Below are 20,543 nucleotides of genomic sequence, written 5' to 3' on the forward strand. Positions count from 1 at the left end.
CGCCGGTGGCGCGGAGGCGGTGGCCGAGAGGGTGTTGCGAGAAGTTGCGGCGCCGTTCCTCCTCTCTTGCTGTTCTCTCGGAGCGGGGGCCGCGTTTACAGTCAGAGGTGAGGGACGAGGGAGAGGCGGGAAAGAAAAGGGGAATAAAACTCCCGCGTTCCTCCCCGCCCAGTTTCCCGCGCCCCCATCATGTTCGGCGCCGATGGCCGCGCGCTACGTATCAATGTATAAATCAACGAAGCATACGCTTGACGTCGTAAACGTTGCGCTTCGCCGGGGCTCTTTCCCGTGTTCCCCTATCGACGGGAGAAATCTCAAGGAACCTCCGGCCTGCCTGCCTGGGAAGACAGATGGTGAACACGGGGTGGGAGAGAGAGAGACGAAGGGTGGAAGAGAAGTGCAAGGCGTGCAGTGAGGGCGTCAAATCATAAGCGAGCAATCGGGGCAACGCTCTTGAAACACCCCCGCCTCCTTCGGCGCCGCTTTGTTTCTTTGTAACCAATGCTTTTTCTTATTTTTCCTTTGTTTCTGTAGTTTGTGCTTCGTCCTGGCCGTGCTGGAAGACAACGGAGTTGGGGTGATGGGAAACGGGAGCTGGCCGCTCCCGGTTCTCCCCAATACAGGCCGCTGCTCCATCGCCCTCCCCATCCTCCGGAGCTTGGCGCCGGCGTCACAGCGCGGCGCCACAGAGTCGCGCTAAGAGAGAGAGGGAGAGAAGGGGAGAGGACACAGACGAGGGGGAGAGCGCGAAAGGTACCTTTCCGCTTCCACCCGAATTATCTTCTTTCCCTCCCGCGCGCCCTCACCTCTGGGAAGGGGGAGGCATTCTTCGCGCCCCCTCCTCTCAACCTCTTCCCCCTTTTCGCATTTTCTTCCCGACTTCGTATTTGAAGGAGCCGGTGCGTCCCGTGCGGGACAGTCCACCGGAGGCGCTGGCGCGTTCACGACGCGAGGGAGAGCACGTGCCCCACCTGGCCGCGTACATCCCGAGCACGCGCCAACTGTCCCGGCCCCGTTACACTCGTTAGGCCACCTGTTTTGTTAGCGGCGGCAACCTGACTTTGTTAGCCTTTCTCCAGCGACGCTGATTTGCGGGGTCGGGAGCGCGGATCGAAAGTTAGCGGCGTGTATGTTGTGCGCGCTGTGGCCAACGGACGGACCGAGGGTTTGCCTAACGATGTAGGCGTTCCCGAGGAGGACGACCAAAGAGCGCGGCGCAGGAATGCTCCGTGGTCGGCCCGGCGGTCGTGCTGCTGCTTCTGGCGGAACCCAGCGCTGCTGCCGTCGCGCTGCTGCCCGGGCTCGTTAGTGCGCGGCCGGACGACGAGCGACGAGATGTGGCGGCGCTTCGTGCCCGCGTCCCGAGGCGCCTGAGGAGGAAGAAGAGACAGAGCGACGACGTTTCGGCTGATGCAAGGGGAGGGACGCTGATCCCCCTCCGCTTGCGGCCGCGGTGCCGACACCGCCTCCTCATAGATGAGGCCCTGCTGGGAGCCAGCGCACGCCGCACTCTGCCTGTGCCTGCTCTGTTTCACAAGTGAGTTGTCCGCACTCATCGCGCGCTTGCGACTAGCCAACAAGCACGCGGTCCCACCTGCGGGAGTCCGCTGTCTTTGTTCCCTCCTACTGCGGCTTAGCTTATTTTTCTGCCAGTATTTTAAAGATGTGGCTATATTAGTGGAGTCAAGAAGCGTTTCTAGGCTACTGTAAATTTAATGCTGCTTAACGGCGCTTTACATCACCTCTGCCATTCCGCGTGGCCACATGCGTGATTGGCGTCTTATTTCACGACAACTTGCAGGCCAGACTTTTTTTTTTAAATATTATTGTTCCTTCGCATAAGCGAACCAAAACTTCCGATCAATTTTATTAACCCTTTCGGCCCTGGTGGTGTCAACTGACGCCATCACATAAAATGTTCGTCTAACGCAGAGAGAACGAAACGAAAACAGGTAGCTCTTTGGGGAATTATCCTTCAATGATGCCTATCGCGATAGATATCACTGTTCTTTCTTTTCAGTGGTGCTACACGCTACAAAAAAGAAAAGCACCAGTGAAGTCGAAATAATGACACCGAGGCTAAACAAAACGGCGGTCTCAGTTTTATTCCCAGGCTTGTAAATCTATAAATACGTGCACTTCGACGCTCACTTTTTGTTTGCAGGTTCGTGCAGTCATAACGCTTAGGAAAATGTGCGAAAGCGATGTCTTTGCTGAAAATAATTTTTTTATAAATTGGCCCATGTCCTAATTAATTGCCTCATGAATAAATCGGTTAATACTTTTACTTCCAGCTCCATTTTTGGTTTGTGTGCTTATGGCACCCTTAAATTTGGGAAAACACGCAGAAAACACTGTTTTGCTTGAAATGAAAAATCCACGGCTTGAGTTACCGGTCTTATTAAACGCATATGTTTAAGCTAGTTGGTGATCGAACTTTGACGTGGCGGAAAGCGCTAAAAGGCGCGAGCCGAGGGAATAACCCTTACTGCCTCTCCTGTATAAGTGTTATTGCTTGTGTCCTCGTTCTACAGCGCTTTTTATCCCGTCGAAGCACTGGCATTCTATTAGCGGTTAGCGTTGCCTTGGTAAAGATTATATTGTGAACGATCATTGTGTAGATGATCAAAAGACTGCACGTCTACCGTATTGGCACGATACTAGCGCGCGCCTTTTTTTTTAAGTAGCCTTAAAATTTGAGTGCGCGTAACCATCGAGCTCAAAATCTAAACCGGGTATCAATCTTCCCCGCTTTAGTTTTAATGCCAACAGGAGCTAGATGAGTAAGTTTATGAAGCACAGCGGATGTTTGCTACCGCAGTTACGTGCATCAAATAAAATGTCTTCTGCCAAGTACGTGGTGTCAGGTATTTTACATCTGTACGGTAGAATGGGGGACAGATTATTCTTTCGCATTCTTGTGAGTACGCTTAACTGCGCGTTACAATCGGGAGTGCGTTATAATCGCGCAAACATGGTAAACAGAAGCCTCCTAAAGTGGTAGCCATGCACGCCCCTTACGCACATTATTTCCGACATTACTACGCTAAGGGCATTTAAATTATAGTTCACTCATAACGCAATGACTCTAACAAATACCATGAAATTTTTTTTTTGGGGGGGGGGGGGGGTGGAGTAGTAGAACTAATTTCACACCGTTATAAGGCCGTGGGGAAGAACATCCGTGCTTCTAAGAATGCACAAACAAATCTGAATCACATAAAAGGGCCACATCCCACTCCAGAGAAGTGCGATGGGAAATTTACACTGCCCGCATACTATTCGTGCGACTGGAAGTGACCCTTTTAAGGTACATCAATTCTCAAGGCAACGTCGGAACGGTACGCAAAACCGTCGGGAGGCTATAAATGCAAGTTAAATTCACTCTTGTGTCTTTCGAGCCTGTAAATCCTACTTCCCGCATTACAGACGTGCTGAGGAAAATGTTTACCTTCCAGGCCATAGGTAATGGTGTAAGGCCAGCTCAAGGCATGGTTTAGATTTAATAGATGGCATCCACTTTTCAAGCTCTACGATGACGTTCGTATGCTCGACAATTAACTGCAAAACGGGTAAAAAGAAGCGCTTAAAACTGAAATCATAGCCGGAACTAAAAATAGAAACAAGTGAAGAGGGGGAGAATCGATTGATTAGCCATGTCACCGACTAAAATTTTTACTTCTAGTCGAAATGAAATTCAGTTTTACCTTCCGCACGCTAGAACACGGAAAGAATGGGGCATATATAAAAATTTTCGACTGTAAAGTAGACCAGAACATTCACCCGCAACCAAATCATTGAATAAATCAAAGCATAAGGGAATTATCGTGGTGCTTCAATTTCTACAATATTTTTCTAACAGGGATTTAAAACTCTACGTCATGCATATAACGACCGCCTTAAAATTCATCGACGGCTCGGCGAAGTGACTAAGGCGCATGAAATTCTGCGCAATATGATTGCTTTTCACATGCTCCGAACGATGGCATTCTTGAATTATTCCTATTAGCCAGTTATTGAGTATTGCGCTACTGAGCATAAAGTCATGCATTCAATTCTCTGCCGCGTCGGCTGGCTGTTTTTCTGGCGGAAGCAAAAAGCAAAAAAAAAGTTGATTTGTCGGCATTTTGTCGACATGTTGAAGGTCCCCGGGTGGCCGGAATTGTTCCGGAGCGGTCCACTACGGAGCGTCTCATTATCGTAACCCAGGAGTAGCCGTAGCGGGTAAAACCCCATTTCCAACAGTTCATCAACGAATAAGTAGGCTCTGTATCCGGCCACGTTAATATAATTTTGTTCGCATACGCATTGCAAATATAAGCAGTGGCTGAGAAATATGGCCCACGAAGTAATTTCTGGTATCCGTCTTTATTATGTCCATGTGAATTTCATTAAACGTTTTTTTTGGAGGCTTGCTTTGACACAGCCTCACCTATGAAATGCCGAATCGAGATCCTTCCTACAGAAAATATTTATTCGTCTTCATTATCCTTTGGTGTGCACAGCGTGTTTGAGCACCAACAAACTAGTCATGTTTACGGCGAAGCATTGATTCATTCCGTATTCATTGAGCTGAATAAGGCCCATTAATACAGTTTCATTAAAGGCTTTCTTCTTTGAGAGCATATGGTTGGCATCTGTTAACGCAAAGCTACGCGTCCAATTGGTGCGCTCTACAGAGTGAATGCCAGTGTGAAGGTCATACAAAACACGCTAGACACAAAAGCACGCGCTGAGGCCTTGCACGTACTCATGGGATACTGGTGTATGCAGGAATCTAATGTGTGAAGGTCCCCGACTGTTGATGCTTAAATTAATCACGCATCCTTTCGCACACGCCGCAGTGGCTGAGTGGTTGAGTCGTTGGGCTGCTGAGCCCAAGGACGTGGGTTCGATCCCGGCCGTGGTCGCTTCTTTTCGGATGGAGGCGAAAAGCAAAAAAAAAACGCCCGTCTGTCGAGATATCGGCGGATATTAAAGGCCCCCGGGAAGTCAAAATTATTCCGAAGCCACCCAGTACGGCGCGCCTCATCACCCAAGTGTATCTTCGACACGTTAAACCCCACAATCAGCGTCATTTCGTGTTTTTAAGTGTTTAATTTTTCGGCTTCATTCCGGCAGATGCGGTCACAGGTTGCAGCAGTGATGTTATTCGTGGATTACACAAATCATCCAATCACAATGACTGGAGGTGGAAAAAGGCTAACGCCACTGAAAAAAAAATCCCGGGCCATCTCCGCTAGCGTGAAACCTGGGGAGGGCTATTCCTGGCGGCGCCTTGGCATTTTTGCCAACGGAGATGAAACCATCGAAGGTAGAGGTACAAAGCTTTGCTGTAAATGTGTCTTGTCTTTGAAGCACGAAACTCTCTAGCGCGAGGCGTGAACGTGTGTCCCGGTGTTTTTTTAGTACGCGTTACAAAGCGCTCCAGCGCGAGGCGTATACAAGTGTCCCGGTGTTTTTCTAGTACGCGTTACGTACTAGCGCGAGGCGTAAACGAGTTTCCCGGTGTTTTAGTGCCGTGACTACATGATACAACGATTACGACGACGACAGGCGACGCCAACAGCCCCAGCTCCTAAGAGGCTTCGCCCCTAAAAATGTTGGGCAAGGGACGCAAACGCTGTTGCATCACGGGACAAAGAACTGTGATAAAGAATCAGAATCTACAAAAAATGATATAAAGGGGTAGAAACGTCGCATGGGTGGTTAGAAGAATGATTACTACATTTCGCCACTGCGTTTTTGTTTTTTAAATTCCGCAGCTCTCGACTTTTTTTTTTTTTAGGGTTCCCAATCGACACAGCCCGTTTTCGTACCGGGGTAGGAAATCGCGCTGGTCGTAAGTTAACGCACGCTTGGTCTGACTATTGCAACGCTCGCGTATTTCGCAAAGCACCATGTGGTGAGGAAGCAGACGTGTGCGCAACCGTTATAAAAGGAACAGGCAAGCAGTTTCGTTGACATTTTTACACAGGCTTGTGATTTACACGCACAAATTTCCGCTCGTTCATACCGTTCGTGGTAACCGTCTGCGATTGATACTAAATCACAGATCACAAAGACGTCTTAATTTTTTTTTTAAATCTCCCATATGTCACGGTATTCTCTCAGCAAGAGCATGTATACTGCACGCATGTCACAGTTTCAGGGTGAAACGAGCAAAGCGACAGGTGGAAATACAGTTTTGGAAACAAAAAATGTTGCACATTTTGAAACCACTGACTTGAAACCCATGCAGATCTCGCAGTACACTGCCATGGTCACACAACCTGCAATTGCAAATAGAGTCGATACCAAGATAGGGTCCAGAAGAAGGGGAAGGCCGTTAACCCGATGGATGCATAAAATAGAGAAATTTGGGGGGAAACTGTGGACTCGATCAGTGCAAGACAGGAGTGGTTGGACGTCGATGGGAGAGGCCTTAGTCCTGCAATGTACCTGGGTAGGCTGATGATAATGATGATGATGTCAAAATTACGCACCCGAGGTTTTTATGCTACTGCGCTGCTCAAGAATCACTCCTAGAAACTTGGCTTTAGAGGTTCAGAGAGACGTCTACGCCCTATAAGCCAAAGCAACAGCACTCTCGAGTCGGTATAGACGGCCACGTCACTCTTGTCCTCAGATAAATACCACTAACCCCATTTCGCCCTTGATCAGGTTGAGGTGTTGCTCAATACTGCTAAGAAGCGCCCCATGCAAGTGGCTTGCTTACGTTCACAACAAAACCTGGAGGGACTAAGCTCTGTTTATCCGGGTGTGGAAAAAAGTATTTACGTATGAGGTTAACGAGGGGAAGAGTGACTTTCTGGATGGACATTTTGAGAGGATGGGGTTAATCATAAAATGAGTTCGCAAATGTCTACCCGGTGGTTACCTTGTGGCACGACTAGAAAAGGAAAAATGCAACAGCTTAAGGAACGCGACAGAGAATCGGACCAGCGAGTACAGCATAGGGCAGTCCCCATTATATTTGCCTTAATTTGCATCCGAAACACTGGAGATAGTTCATTATAAATAATTTTGAATAATGTTTTCTATCTGGCAAATACAGTAGACTCCTGTTTAGACGAACTCGAAAGGACTGCAAAAATGTGTTCGTATTATAAGACATTCGTCTTAAGCGGAGGTTTTTTGGTTTGTAAACGTTACAAGAGAGCTAAAGTGTTGTTCGTCATAACCATGGGGTTCGTCTTAACTGCAGTTTAGTGTATAGGCAGCTCACATTCAAGGTACAGCTCGGAGCCGTATTTTTCTCAAGAATTAGACTTTCTAAACCATGATATGTCCCTATTACCACATGTAGACCACAGACCAGAGGTCTGTCATTTCATCTCATTATTCATTGCGTAATACAACGAAAAACTTAATTAGTTCAAGACTAGAAAAGGCTTGTAATCTCCATCTGCATATAGCTTTCAGAGCATCTACATCATGAAAGTTTATCCCTTTATATTATAGGTCGTCGCTATTAGAAATTCTCAGGGGTGAAGACAAAAATGAACAGTGTTGGGTAAGGTTGATTTGGTACTTGATCTTATCTTAAGCTTCGCAAAAAGGAGAAACATAAATAGCAATTACACTGCAGCGAGTTTAATGCACGAGTTTAAAAGAAAAACATTAAAATGGTCTGCTTCTTCCACATTTTATTGTATAAATTAGCAGTCGGTGCAGAAACGGTGAAAACGTTCTTTAAGAGTGAGGTCATCATTTGAAGCAATAAGTAACAATCAGTTTAACCTCGTAACAATAATTTCATCTGGCTAGAAATCCAGGGTGAGCGTGCAAGACTAAAATTCTGCCGGGAGCGGAAGATATGGAGTCACTTTCTTTTTGAACTCTAAGCTCGGCAAGACCGAGCTTACACAATCCTTCATTGCAACGAGAAAAATCCCCCTGTAACGAGTTCCGCTGCCGTGAGCCCAGGAAGAGTATCAATTTATTGCGTTTCGTATTCGCCAATGCATGTACAGCAAGAACAACCCGGCAATGCTTTTATTTTCTTTTGCAAGACGGGCGCCGGTGCATCGCGGAATTTGCTGCTAATTCCGCCCCATTCCAACTTCACGCGTGCTTGACTTTTTTTAACCAAATATAGGGTTAGGGCGGGGAGGAATACATTGAGAGCGATGCGTATACGCTTGGAGCTGCTGATCGTTACGATCAGTTCGATCATTACAGTACGCCCAATCGACCAGGCTTGAGGGAGTCTTCGCAGTAGGTCCTATAGACGTTGGCTGGAATTTCTGTGTTCGGATATATGAGACGGCGTATGCAAGTAACAATGGGGCAGCGTGCCTTCGTGTTTCTGCAATAAGCCACTGACACCAGCAGCAGATTTTTCGATTGACGATCCCTTTGTAAGTTTAATTTCATTTAGTGGACGTCATACGCGCATGCAAGCAGGGGTACGCAAGGGGTGAAGAACGTACCTGTTTGTTGAAGGGCGGGAATAGCTCCTCTGTATTTCTGGGAATAAGTACAGAGGGTTGAAATCCGCATCTAGCAGACAGTAATATTCGGAGTAGTTTCATCTCATGTGAGCAGCCAATGCTTAAAAAATACGGGTAAAATATCAAGCTGCACGCCCACACCGCAATCCCGTTTACGCAACCACAAGTGGGGTATCAGACGATGGCCGGTAGGTGTACGGCGTATTTACAGATTGCTCCGTCTCCTAATAATTCGCTGCGATGAAACTGTGCGTCGTTGTCAGCAGTGTTGCAGGCAAAAGCGATACGAAGCAAACTAGGCTGCCAGTGCAACACCTTGAGCTTGAAAAAAAAAAAAAAAAACTTCTTGCTACCCTAGCTAGAATCGCCTCTACGACGTTCCTCACGCTTTAGGCCGGGTTCAGACTGTTGCATGCTGTTGCCGCAACTGCCGCAATATCTTTAAAGAATGACCTCATTTCACGTCTCAGCAAAGCGAACTGCGTGACACGCCGTTTTTTTTACATCCAGCGCTCATGATACCGCTGTTACGTCGGTAGTCTGAACATAGCCTTACTTTTTTTCATCGGCGTGTCCATACAGACCTTCGCTTGTTCCCAATTCACACTTCCGGCTGCGGAACTACTCATGTGCTGTCATCGGCCAATGCAACTCGAATGGAAAAATAAGAATCCAAGCGCACAAAATATTTTGTATCGTTCATGTGAGGTCAAACACTTGCGAGGTCCCTTTGTCAGTAGAAAAAGTTCTCGATTCTACGTAAATATACCACGCCAATGCCCTTAACTCCATCCTGGAACTGGAATATTAATTCTTCCGTGCTCAGGTTCAACGTTTTCCTCTCCGCAGCTCATTCGTTGCGAATAGTACGTTAGCAAAGCGACCGCAAGTTTCGCGGAAGCTTTAAGCCGAGCAAATTAGTTCCCCCTTTCTGCCTGCTTGTTTGCGCGCCAGGAGGGTTAGATAATTATAAAACGATAAGTGCCTTTAAGCTTCCGAGCGGAAGCGGGAGGGGAGGTTCACAAATCGTGCGATTGTGTTTTCCGCGAAACAAAATAAAAGCGATTATCCCGCGGAGAAGGCGGACCGGGAAAGCTGCTCGGCGGTGTCGGAGCGTGCTCGCAATGCGCGGCGAACAAGCGCGAAGCGCGCAACTGCCCTTTTTTTGTCGGACCTAATCAGCGAAGAATGATGAACCACGCAACGGAAAGGAGTGACGTGGGTGTGCGCGTGTGCGGGGTTGGAAAACGGTTCCCGTTTTCCGGGGATGGGGGGGGGGGGGAGTGGTGGCGTCATTCCTTTTTTTCCCGCAGCAGCGAGGAATAATAATGTCCATGCAAATGCCGGCGCCAGGCGGTGTCGCGAAACAAAGCGCTGCTCTGAGGCCTCGTTAGCTACCCGCCGCCGCCACCATCGTCGCCGACGACGCGGGCGCTGACGCCCGCGTTGGCCCAGTATTAGCGACCTTTTATAACTTGTCGCTGACACTGTCACTGGCGTCCACGCGACGCGTCGGAGGCTCGATAGAAGAAGACAGGGAGAGAAGTGCGACGCGAAAGACGCGATTCCTACAAAGGCGGCGGGGAAAATGAGAGAAACTTCATATACTTGAAAAGGTTGCTTTCGTCCTCTTTGATTGCTCCAAAAAGAAGCGGCTGGTTCTGCGCATATACTAACCTGTCTGTTCTGACTACGCTGTCTCGGAGCCTGAGAATGTTCCGCTGACTATGGCGAAGTCGGAGGCTTGAATATGGATTACTGGAGTCTTTTATTTGGGATGGAAGCGAAATTCTCAAAATTCCTGCGTGTGCCGCGTGTTAAACGGGCGCCGTTGGTCTAAAATGATCATTAACTTCCTAAACTTTGGTGCGCCTCATATGGTAGGTGTCCTCCGCAGATTCGCCTTTTTCAATACGCTCATCGCTGAAGGCGCGGGAGGAGTGAACTTTATTTGCACCAAAACCTACTTTATTCCTGGACCCATTGCGATGGGAGGTCTTCTCAGCCCAGGAGACCTCGGGCGGTCGCTGCCTGGCAGTCCCTTTCTACTAGACGAAGCTGATCACCGAGGCCCAGGCTGGCTAGCATGCGTCTCTGGAGGAGGGGATGGTAGAAGCAAGTAGCGTGGGAGCACTCCCAGGACTAGGAGGCCGGGTGAATGGCGTGTATTCATACCAAGGCGGCGATATGCAGGGGCTTCCTCTTTGGTCAGCTTGCCGTGGGCCTGCGGCAGAGTGAGGTGTTCGAGGCGGTAGTGTTGTAGTACGTTTTTATGGTCTGAGGCACGGGGTGGACTTCCTCCAACGGTGACGGCGATGTGCTCGAGGTGAATGTCCGGTAGATATACGCGTGGGCAGAAGCATGAGCCACCTGTTTTTGGACGTCTCTGGACGCATGTCCCGGGGTCCGAAGAATGAGAGGTCAAAGGGGTTGGGGATGGATTGTAGGATGTGGAGGGCTATGGGGGCAATGCGGCTGGCGCCGTAATACCGACAGGCGGCTTGAAAATCTGTGACAATGGTGATAAAGTCTTAAGCTGGTGGCTGCGAGAACTTAGGCGACTTCTTCTGCAGTTGTGGAGGGTTTCGCGATTACTCTTGCTGAAGTCAGTTCATTTCTTTGATAGGCATGAAGTGGCTACCGTGAAGGCTAGTTTTCTGTAATAATTGTTGCCTGCGTCAACGTATCGGATATCTTGTGGCTTAACTGGAAGCCCCTTGCGAAACGTTCGGATGCATGCTTGTCGACAACTTTGGTTATGACAAGGTGCATATTTTCGGGGACTGGGACCACGAATATATAAGTTCGTAGTTTCAATGGAAGCGTTGGCGGGGGTTGTAGGTGTCAGGAAGTCTATAGCTGAGGCGACTGGTGAGGTGGCAGCCAGTGTGCGTGAACTTAAAACTGTTCAATCTGGTTAACATGATGGGCCGCAGGTTCGCCGCAGGTGTTGCGAATTGCAACCTCAAGATATTTATTTTCCTGTGGACGTTGTCGAGGGGAGCCCCATAGTGCAAATGTATAGGCTTGGCAGGTGAGGATGTCGAGGTTTTGGGCTTCGCTAGTTTTTTAAGCCAAGTATGGGTAGCGATTGTCCTGTTTGCTTCTCTCTAGGTCCCTGTCTTTTTTCGCTGGTAAAATGATTCTAAAACAAATTGTCGTTGGTGCTGGGCACGAGCCGCCTCACCATGAATTTTTTAGTGTGATAGTGTTACTAGGCTCATTGAACGATTTCCCGAGAGCGCTAGCCGTCCGGAGAGGCCGTGGTTACCAGCTATGTTCGTCAAGCGTCCACGGAAGTACGCAATCACCGCCAAAATTCCCCATTGTTCTCCATCAGTCCCTATGATGCTGTTATATGCTGACAGCGCTCACTGCCTTAATCGATGGTTAATACCTATATCACTGTCGCCCTCAACAGTCATTATCGTTTTCCCAATCGCAATCTTGCTCGGCGATTAGTTTGGCCACAAGACATCACCAATGGCCGCGCAAAGGACGTGCTTCTGCGAGCCACTTCGTATATGCAATCAAAATGTCGTGAACGTGCCGTGAGTTACCGTATTTGCATAACTCTAACGCACACCCGATTGTAACGCGCAGGTAAGTTTATGAAGGAAAATTTGAAAAAAAAAAATAATTTGTCGCCGATTCTACGACGCTGATGTAAAAGACATGACACCACATACCCGGCCGAAGGAACTTTTTTGAACGGATGAAACCGTGGCAGAAAAAATCACCTGTGATTCATAAATTTGCTCATCCAGCGCCTGCTGGAAATAAATCTGGAGCGGGGAACATTGAAAGTGTTTTAGATTTTAAGTGCCCTGACTGTCATAATTTTATACGTGACATGCTAATTGCACGAGCAGAAATATTTTCACGAGCAGAGTAAGGTATGCACACTGAGGAATGAATGCACCAAAACTTACTCACGTGACGTTGATGAATTTTTGTTGTTATTGTTGTTGTTGTATCGAGTTGGATTTTGTGAGGAGCTCGTGTTCATGCCAATGCCGGTTCGAAGCTTATTTCGGTTTTGAGCCCGGTTGTAACGCGCACACAAATCTTAAAGCTAGTTTTAGCAAAAAAGGATGCGCGTTAGAATTATGCAAATACGGTATTTTTTTGCATGAATCCTATTTTCACATCCCCAGGATTGAGGGACACGCGCCGCGGAAACCTGACTGCGCCCCTCTCCCGGCTCTTCGCCCGTCCGGGGCGTAACTGAATGGGGCAGAAAAAAGAAACGGCCGCCGTTTAATAACGAAGACAGCTAGAAAAATCGACTCCGGGATATCCGTAGCACGGCTCTAGCGGCATGCCGTGGCAAAATATTGGGCTTGTACGACTAACTCACGAGGTTCCCGGGCCGTCTAAAATTTTTCTGCTGCGGCCTATGAGAACAGGCTGGATTTCAGGTCGTTCCGCACTAGTTAACACAAAATTGTGGCGCTCAGAAAACAGATAGAAAAAACGACTCCCGGGTTTGAGTACTTCAGGTTGTGGGCTACAAACCTGTTATTGTAGATTTTTTGCAACGTTGTTTGTGTAGGTTCCCTGCAACACTTTTCATGCCCGGGGTGAGGCGTATCGCCACAAACTTCGAAAAACTGACGCTACGTGGCGCCCCCGTCCCCCTCCTTTTTCCTGGAAGGAGTGGAGAGGAGGACCGTCTCCACCCGAACACTCGCCTCTCCTCAGCGGAACCAGGGAGGGTTCCCATCTGTTGTCGCTGAGAGTAACAAAGAGGCAGTCGGTAGTGTGCACGAGGACGAACAAGGCCTGCTCCCCTGGTTTATCCCAAGGAAGTGGGGGAGATAATTGCTGCCACTGAAAAGGTTTGGCTGACTTGACTGTCCCCCCTCCTCATTTTTAGATTGCGCAGAGCAAACAAAGCGTGCTCCCCTGGTTTTTTCGCGCGGGGGGGGGGGGAGGGGGTGAGGGGGGGGGGGGGGAAGACTTTCCAGCCCAAGAACTGTGCCTGAAGGACCTACGACGTGTCCACACGCGCTACTGTGTACAGTTTTTGCTTCTTCGTTTTCTTTCTTTTTTCTGAGGTGGCAAATAACGCTATGTTAGTACGGTGTCAAATGTGAAAATAAGTTATCCGCACGGTTTCCTGCAGTGATGCATTAAATGGTGTAAAACGTATATGTTTGCGCGCAGGTATGCCATTTTGTCTTTTTTTACATACGGATTAGTATGAATGTATTTGTAATCTGTTTAGCGTTTTCTCTTCTTTTGCTGTATTGTGTTTTTCTTATGTATACAGGTAATCATGCCGTCCTTGTTACTGTATATATCTATTCCCACACATGCCTAAGGCCTGGCACTCAGGCTGGAAGTATGAAATAAATAGTAAATAAATAAAAATAAAGCACTTTCTTCAAGTTTCTGAGACTGAAATTATGGCGCAAGGGGGCTTGCCAAGAGCTAAACGAGCGCCGCTTTTTTAACGCTATTATATCGAAGCGGCGTCCGTTTTATCAAAAATCGTTTTCTCGAATGCCGGTTTATAGATTCACCAATGTTCGTTGGTTTTTTTCGTTTAAATTGTTATTTTATTCAATTTATGTACCATTCATCCCAATGCTATTTAAACGCTTTTTACCAGAGGGAATATATTAATTAGAGGTGTGTTCAAGTTTAATTCATTGTTTTTCATCCTTTTGAAAAATTCCCAGTATATTGCCGTAGTTTCGCAGTTTTTTTCCCGCAGCTTTTTGTTCAATATTTGTTGCCTTTAAGCTTTGCGAATTTTCTCATTCTTGTGTGCGCTCTAGAGAATGTGTTTGATATTTTGTTAATTGTAAATATTAAAATTGTGGCCGCGCTCCACTGCTTCCAAGGCGCTTCCATCAGAACAGCACCAGTTAAAAACTGATATGCGTTAAAAACGGTTATAAAAAGTATAAACGACGCCGTAAGAAGCATGCATATACGTGAAAAAGTCAATGGCGCTTAACCGAAATTGAAGCAATTATACATTTACAGCACACTGTTACAGTTAAAGTGTCGTGAATTATACGAACGCAATGGTAGTGCTGCACCTGAAATTAACCCCAATGTTGAGCATTGATGTTTGGGATTCCAAGTTACTACTATTTAGACGCCTATGAACGGCCCATTTTAGACGGGTCTAGGACATTTCGATGTACTGGAACATTTCAATGCGGGATGTTACGGTGCAAGCATTCCGGTGCACCGACATTTTCGTACGCCAACTTTTCTGCGAACGGATTTGTGTGCTTATTTGTGTGAAACTTTCGGCAACTTATTATTTGCGTAGGTATTAGGTTATGGATGACTGTCTACGCACTGATTGCATCGTTTGTGTTTATGCTTTGAAAGTTTTCGGTCAGAATTTGAGATTTTTTAGAGCTTTATTTAACAACTCCTTTAGGCAATACCAATTATTATGTATCTTATTTTTTTCTAGGGGCGCGGGCGAGGGTTCAGAAAGTCACAAAAAGAGCAGCTTCTTGCCGCCTTGTGTGGCGCCTTGCATCTGCGCAAAAAGAGATATTTAACGATGTTACGGCACATATAATGTTACACTGACGTCGAAAGGGACAAATTATGCAGCTCTTAAAGCTTTATGCTGTCGTTCATGAAACTTTGTGTAAATGAGCTGAAGAAACGGTTTTCATTAAGACTTGTAACAAATAAAACTTGCTCAAACGTAGGCACTTCCAAAAAAAGACGTCTATTGCTAAGCTTGCGCACCAAGCTTTTGAACTGTGCCTTTTCTGTGCACCCTTCGGTGCCACACACAATAATTGCAGCTCTCTTTCCTAGGTGTAAATTCCGAGGACACCTAAGCACTTTTTTATGATACAGTGATTGAGAAAGCATTAGTGTCCAGTTGCCGAACGTGCACTCTCAATCGTCCTTTTTTCTTTTCTGTCTGTCTATCTGTCCGTCTGTCACTCGATTCAGCCGCTGGGCCAAACATGAAACAATGCTGGAACAAGGAGTATATATAGGCAAAACCGTCCCAAGCTACTGAACCTGGCGGAGTGCATATATTTCTACGTGTCAATATTGTTCAGAAGAAAAACTTGGCCGCGTATCTGCTCGCTTCGCTGCAAATGTCGTCGAAAGGCGATAGTCTTCTGCAGCCCCTGCCGTCTCATACAGTCTCCTCCCCCCTCTCTCACTCCTCGCGCGTCTGACGCGATGGAGGTTAGCTAAATTAAATCCACTTTTCCCGCGCTGCAGAGCTCGCACGTCATCTGTTGGAACCTTTGCTACTGTTCGGCTTAGGGTTGCGCTCGAGCTCGAGGCTCGGGCGCCAGCTTCTTTTCGTATTTTTTGGTCAAACCATTGTTTTAACGCCTCTTTTTTAAATTGCTATCGTGAAAACCAAGGCCATGTCTATGCTTATTTAAAAGAACGCGCGTAATCCCGGTTATGTGCTTACATTTTGCCTCAAATGTACCTGGGGTTTCCTTCGCGCCATATTATTGGGACATGTATGACAAATCTTGGCAGTTTTAGAAGTTTGGAACGGTTTTGCGTATATAAGCGTCTTGTTTAATAATATTTATAACTTTTGAACCGGTGGCTGAATCGGTGCCGTCCACCGGGCGGGCGCCCTAACATCTGCGCTTCATGCTCGCCAAATAAAGATATATCAATCAATCAATCGCGTTTAAGTAGCCCAAGAAAGACTATCGTCTTTAAAAAAGCATTAGGCATAATTGAGGCAAAACATTAGTGCATAACTGGCCGCAGCAGCGTTCTTTTATTCAAAAATAGACGTGCGATTGGTTTTAATAAAAATGCGGTAAAAGACGGTGTCAAAAACAGGCCAGATAAAAGTAAATATAATAAAAGAAAGATGTCTCCTCAAGAGTGAGAGAGAGAAACCTTTATTTGGGGCAAGGCTGGCCCTAGGCCTGTTGGGGGAATAGGATCAAAGGAATGGGTAAGGAAGGGGAGCAGACCGGCCGTTCTATACAGCTCGTGCTAGACCGCTTGTGACTGCGAATACAGCAATCTTGTGAAGGATGGGAGTGCCCACGGAGTGAGGGTGTGAGGAGGCACTGCTCACCGGACAGGAGTCGGCAGGTCGAAGCGAGGAAGACGAGGTGTGTGCGGAGGCGGAAGAAGGGCGCGGGGGAGAAGGAGGACGAGGAAATTTTCCTCAAAAATTTTTCAAACCGGTCTAAATTATCTTTCCTAAAAGTCGCGTGATTAGAAAAGAATTCCATTCATTTTAACCATCCTCTGTTGATTGGCCGATCCCCTGATTGGGTATGTGCCATACCTAAAGGCGCAACAACAACAACAACAACAACGGAGAAGCAGGAAGAACGAGGTTCGGGGAGCGACCTGCCGGACGCTAACGTTCGGGGAACCTCCGCCCCGAGCCGCGCCTTTGTCCTGGAGACTCTCTGCTGGGTGTGAACGCCCAGGAGATCTCCGCGCCGAGCTACACCAGGTCTCTTCGAGCCACCGAGTAGCAGCGTCAGAAAGGCTCTGGAACCCTTTAAGCAAGCAGCTCTTTTCATCGACCAGCAGCAGCGCTACCTACTAGGGCCTCGCGTCAGCACACCTTGTTGCAAAGTCTACCGACCAGCGCACCGAGCCAAGTGCCCCTACCCAGCTCACAGACGTCAACGACTTCCACACGTGAGCGCGAACTATTTTTGGGCGCGAACTTTGTCGTGTAGGACATTAACTCTCGTAACTTGATTATGTTAATGCTCATTTATCTATTTTTTTGTCAGTGATTTGTCCCGTAAATACACGTTGTCCTTGTCCGCAGCCAACAGCCTCGTCCTTCTCCGTCTGATCAGATTAACACCTCCTCATTCACAAAAACAACCTGCATCACAAGGGTCTATGGCTATCGCGGGATCGTTGGTGGGGGCAGAGAAATTTCTATAGCGAGTTAATTTGGGGCAAAACCAAATGAGGTGGTGCAGATCAGCTTTGGTTAGGGAGTGGCACTTGTTCACGAATACCTCAGCAGCTCTTGGAAGCGTAGGTAGAGAAGCCAGGAACCCAGGCGGGGTGAGGTTTTTGAGGCGCTGTTCCAAGAACAATTGAAAGAAAAGGTCCCAACAGGTGGCGCGCGAACCAAGAAAACGAGGGAAAATTGAATCTAATTCATCAAACTTCAATTGCATTAATTATGGGGGAGGCAGGGGGAGAAGAACAGCGTGAGGGGGAGAGGGGAGGATGTTACGAGGCGGGGGCGGCCGAAGGCTATGGTATACATTTGCAGCGAAGCAACCAGATACGCAGCCAATTTCTTATCTTCTCCTCGTGACTATGACTCGGCACATACCCGGGGAACGTACTGTAAATAAAAATACTACTTACAGTACGGTAGCATACCCCATTTCAGGTAGTATGACGGACAGGGCGTTTCACGTAAGAGCGCTAGTCCAAGAATATTGTTCACTGATCATGTCGCACACTAGCCGGTGGTTGGGGCGGGGAGTATTAAAATATTTTAGTGTACGTCTAAAAGAAAAGAAGAACCTACCCGCAATCAGTAGCACCTTTCTCTTCTTGAGCAAAGCTGCCTCAGGGGCTAGCGTGTGCAAGTCGATCCAGCACGTGCTCTTTTCAGAAGCGTTCTCGTCGGGCCGGCGTGCGTCTTTTTTAGCTTTGGAGGCACCGGAAAGCCCGTTGAGCGGACGCGTCCCACGCAATAGAAAACATTCATAACGTGTTTTTCTTTTACTTGCCGAAGACTTGCATATGCTCATCTGCTTGTTTTGGCACTGTCGCGTTAATTGCGTATTTCTTTGTTTTCCGTTACTCATAATGTTAGTATACTTGCACCTCAACCTTAACGCAAAGTAGGTAAGGGTTGAGGCATTTGATTTTTGGTTTTTTATGAACCCCGAAATAATAGATTATGATCTTGCTCTACCGCTTGTGCTTTGCAACAATAACGCAAAATGTTTTTGTGCTGCAAATTATTTGTCAATGCAGATATTAGCATAGGAAAAATAATTTTCCTGAATTCGGGTGTGAATGTTCGCGCGTAGAAATTAAAAGCGAGCAGAAAAAGAAAAGCTCGTTTCGTTTAATTGCATGCGTCTTCAAAAGACGCCCACATATCATACACCTGATTAATTCTAATGTACGAATCAATGTACCAACGCAATTTGTGCAAGTTGTTCAACAGCAAAAAAAAAAAAGTTCGGGATGTGCCAAGTGCGAACAAGTATCATGCAAGCGGAAGGAAATAAAAATGCCCTGTGACAAATTGAACAGATGACCCCTTAATGTCGAAAAGGTGACCCATGGGACCTGAAAGGCTTTCGGAACCGACGTCCCCCAACAACACGTTTCATTCCGTGAAATAGCCAGGACACCGGGCTGGTCGAGCGGCGCGGTGAGCAGACGATGCGTCCGTAGCAGACGACAAGACGACACTGGCAAAAGTTAACTCATTAGCGACGCTGCAGTTGACCCGAGCCTGCTCGATACGTACTAACGCACATTGTTTCACAAGTCGAAAGAAAATTTTACCGGGCTCTTTCCTTCGAGTGAGAAATGCGGCACGAGCGCCACGAAAAGCATTTCCCCGACGGTGAACATGGTTAAGTGCGAATGTACGGGGTGATGCTATGAGGGGGAGTAAAGTTAAAATCCGTTGGCATTCGCCCGTGAGCGCGCGCGAGCCGACTCACGGAGGTCTGGCAGTTTATCGCTGCATATATAGGGGGGTACGCCGCGCCGAGCGCGCCGAGCCAGGTGGCTGAGAGAGGAGGCGAGCGCAAGGGGAGAGGGACAGCGGCGCACGGCAGCTGCAGCCGAGCGAGGGGGAGAGGAGAGAGTGTGACGTCACGGTGGAGAGAGAGGCGCGCGGCAGCTGCTGGGGAGAGGAGGCGCGCTGTGACGTCATACCATGACGTCACGGCGCGAGGAGCGGTGCGGGGAGCGGCGCGCACCCGCGCAGCCACGGCGAGGAGGCGGAGCGAGCGCGGTCACGTGGTGAAGTGACGTCACCGCGCCGTTGCTACCGACGCTCCTCTTCGCTCCACGCCGTTGCTAGGGAGAGGAGGACTGCGGACGCCGCCGCCGCCGCCGGCGGTGGAAGGTTTGGGGTCGCTTATAAAGTGCATTCGCACTTAAAAAAGCAGGCGTCCGAGCGGGGCGAGCCCTCCCCGTCCACACGGGTAGGGTGCCTCGTTGCGCGCCCGCAGAGCGGGGGCGCATCGAGGCACCCTACACACGGGGGAACCGCAGCCCATGCGGGCGTTTTGTGAGGGCTCCCCTCTTTTTTTTTTTTTTTTCCTTCCTGGTTCGGCGAATTTCAAAGGCGAAAAGCTGGCCTGTTTGGGAAACCGTCGCGAGCGGCTAGACCCTGTGTGAAGGCCCTGCTTCTCGCACCGCGGGGGACAGAACAAGAGAGAAGGAATTGTGTCTTCAGGTCGCGACGCCACGTGGTGTCAGTTTTTCGAAACTCGACGCCGTGTCCCGAAATCCTGGCCATGCCCTTCTAGCCTCCGCGTCAACTTCACAGGGGACGTCGAGTTCTTCCGTAGCGTTGTTCGTACGACAGAGCATCGCGGCGCAAATATTATCTATGTGAGCAGTGCGTCGAGCAACTGTTTCGGCAGCTTTGCCTGCCGACGTCGGCTGATGCTGGCCCACATCGACATAGCCACGAGATATGGCTCCGCCTCTACGTGTAGAGCGTGGCGTCCTGGGATAAGATCTTGCATCCTTTCCCCGTCCTCAAACTATGTCGTGACTCACTGCTAAGAATGTGCGCTCACCTACTCTCCTTTTCCGTGTTGCTGTCTCCCTACACCCTCCGATTCTGACCATAATCGTGTCTTTACTGCTGCCAAAAAGATGCGTTTATATCCGTATTATGGCTATCGCTATTAGAAATCATGGGGCGCTTGGGAAGACTTTAGGAACCAGCGAAGCTGGGGATCTGAATATGTGTTGTCTATCGCCTTATGTGAGCTTTGTCTGCCTGTTGAAGAGGGACTCCGACCCGCTATTCGTCCACTCCACCCGTTGATGACTAGCTGGGTGATCCGCTATGGGAAAGCCTTAGGAGCATCGAGTTTGCTGTCGACGCCCACGACGAACTCGATGAGT

General features: G+C 48.3%; 1 protein-coding gene across 1 annotated transcript in view; it reads left to right on the forward strand.

Annotated features, from left to right (window-relative positions):
- Positions 1-905: 905 nt before the first annotated feature.
- LOC144174858 (carbonic anhydrase-related protein 10-like) overlaps positions 906-20,543 on the forward strand; it is a 206,100-nt gene continuing 186,462 nt past the window's right edge. Inside the window, exon 1 of the mRNA XM_077703802.1 lies at positions 906-1,537. Coding sequence (XP_077559928.1) covers positions 1,477-1,537 — 61 coding nt within the window. The 5' untranslated portion in view covers positions 906-1,476. The remainder of the gene's footprint in view (positions 1,538-20,543) is intronic.

Source organism: Haemaphysalis longicornis, unplaced genomic scaffold, assembly GCF_048455015.1.
Source record: "Haemaphysalis longicornis isolate Haplotype H1 unplaced genomic scaffold, Haemaphysalis longicornis Haplotype H1 scaffold_3, whole genome shotgun sequence".
Taxonomy (NCBI): Eukaryota; Metazoa; Arthropoda; class Arachnida; order Ixodida; family Ixodidae; genus Haemaphysalis; species Haemaphysalis longicornis.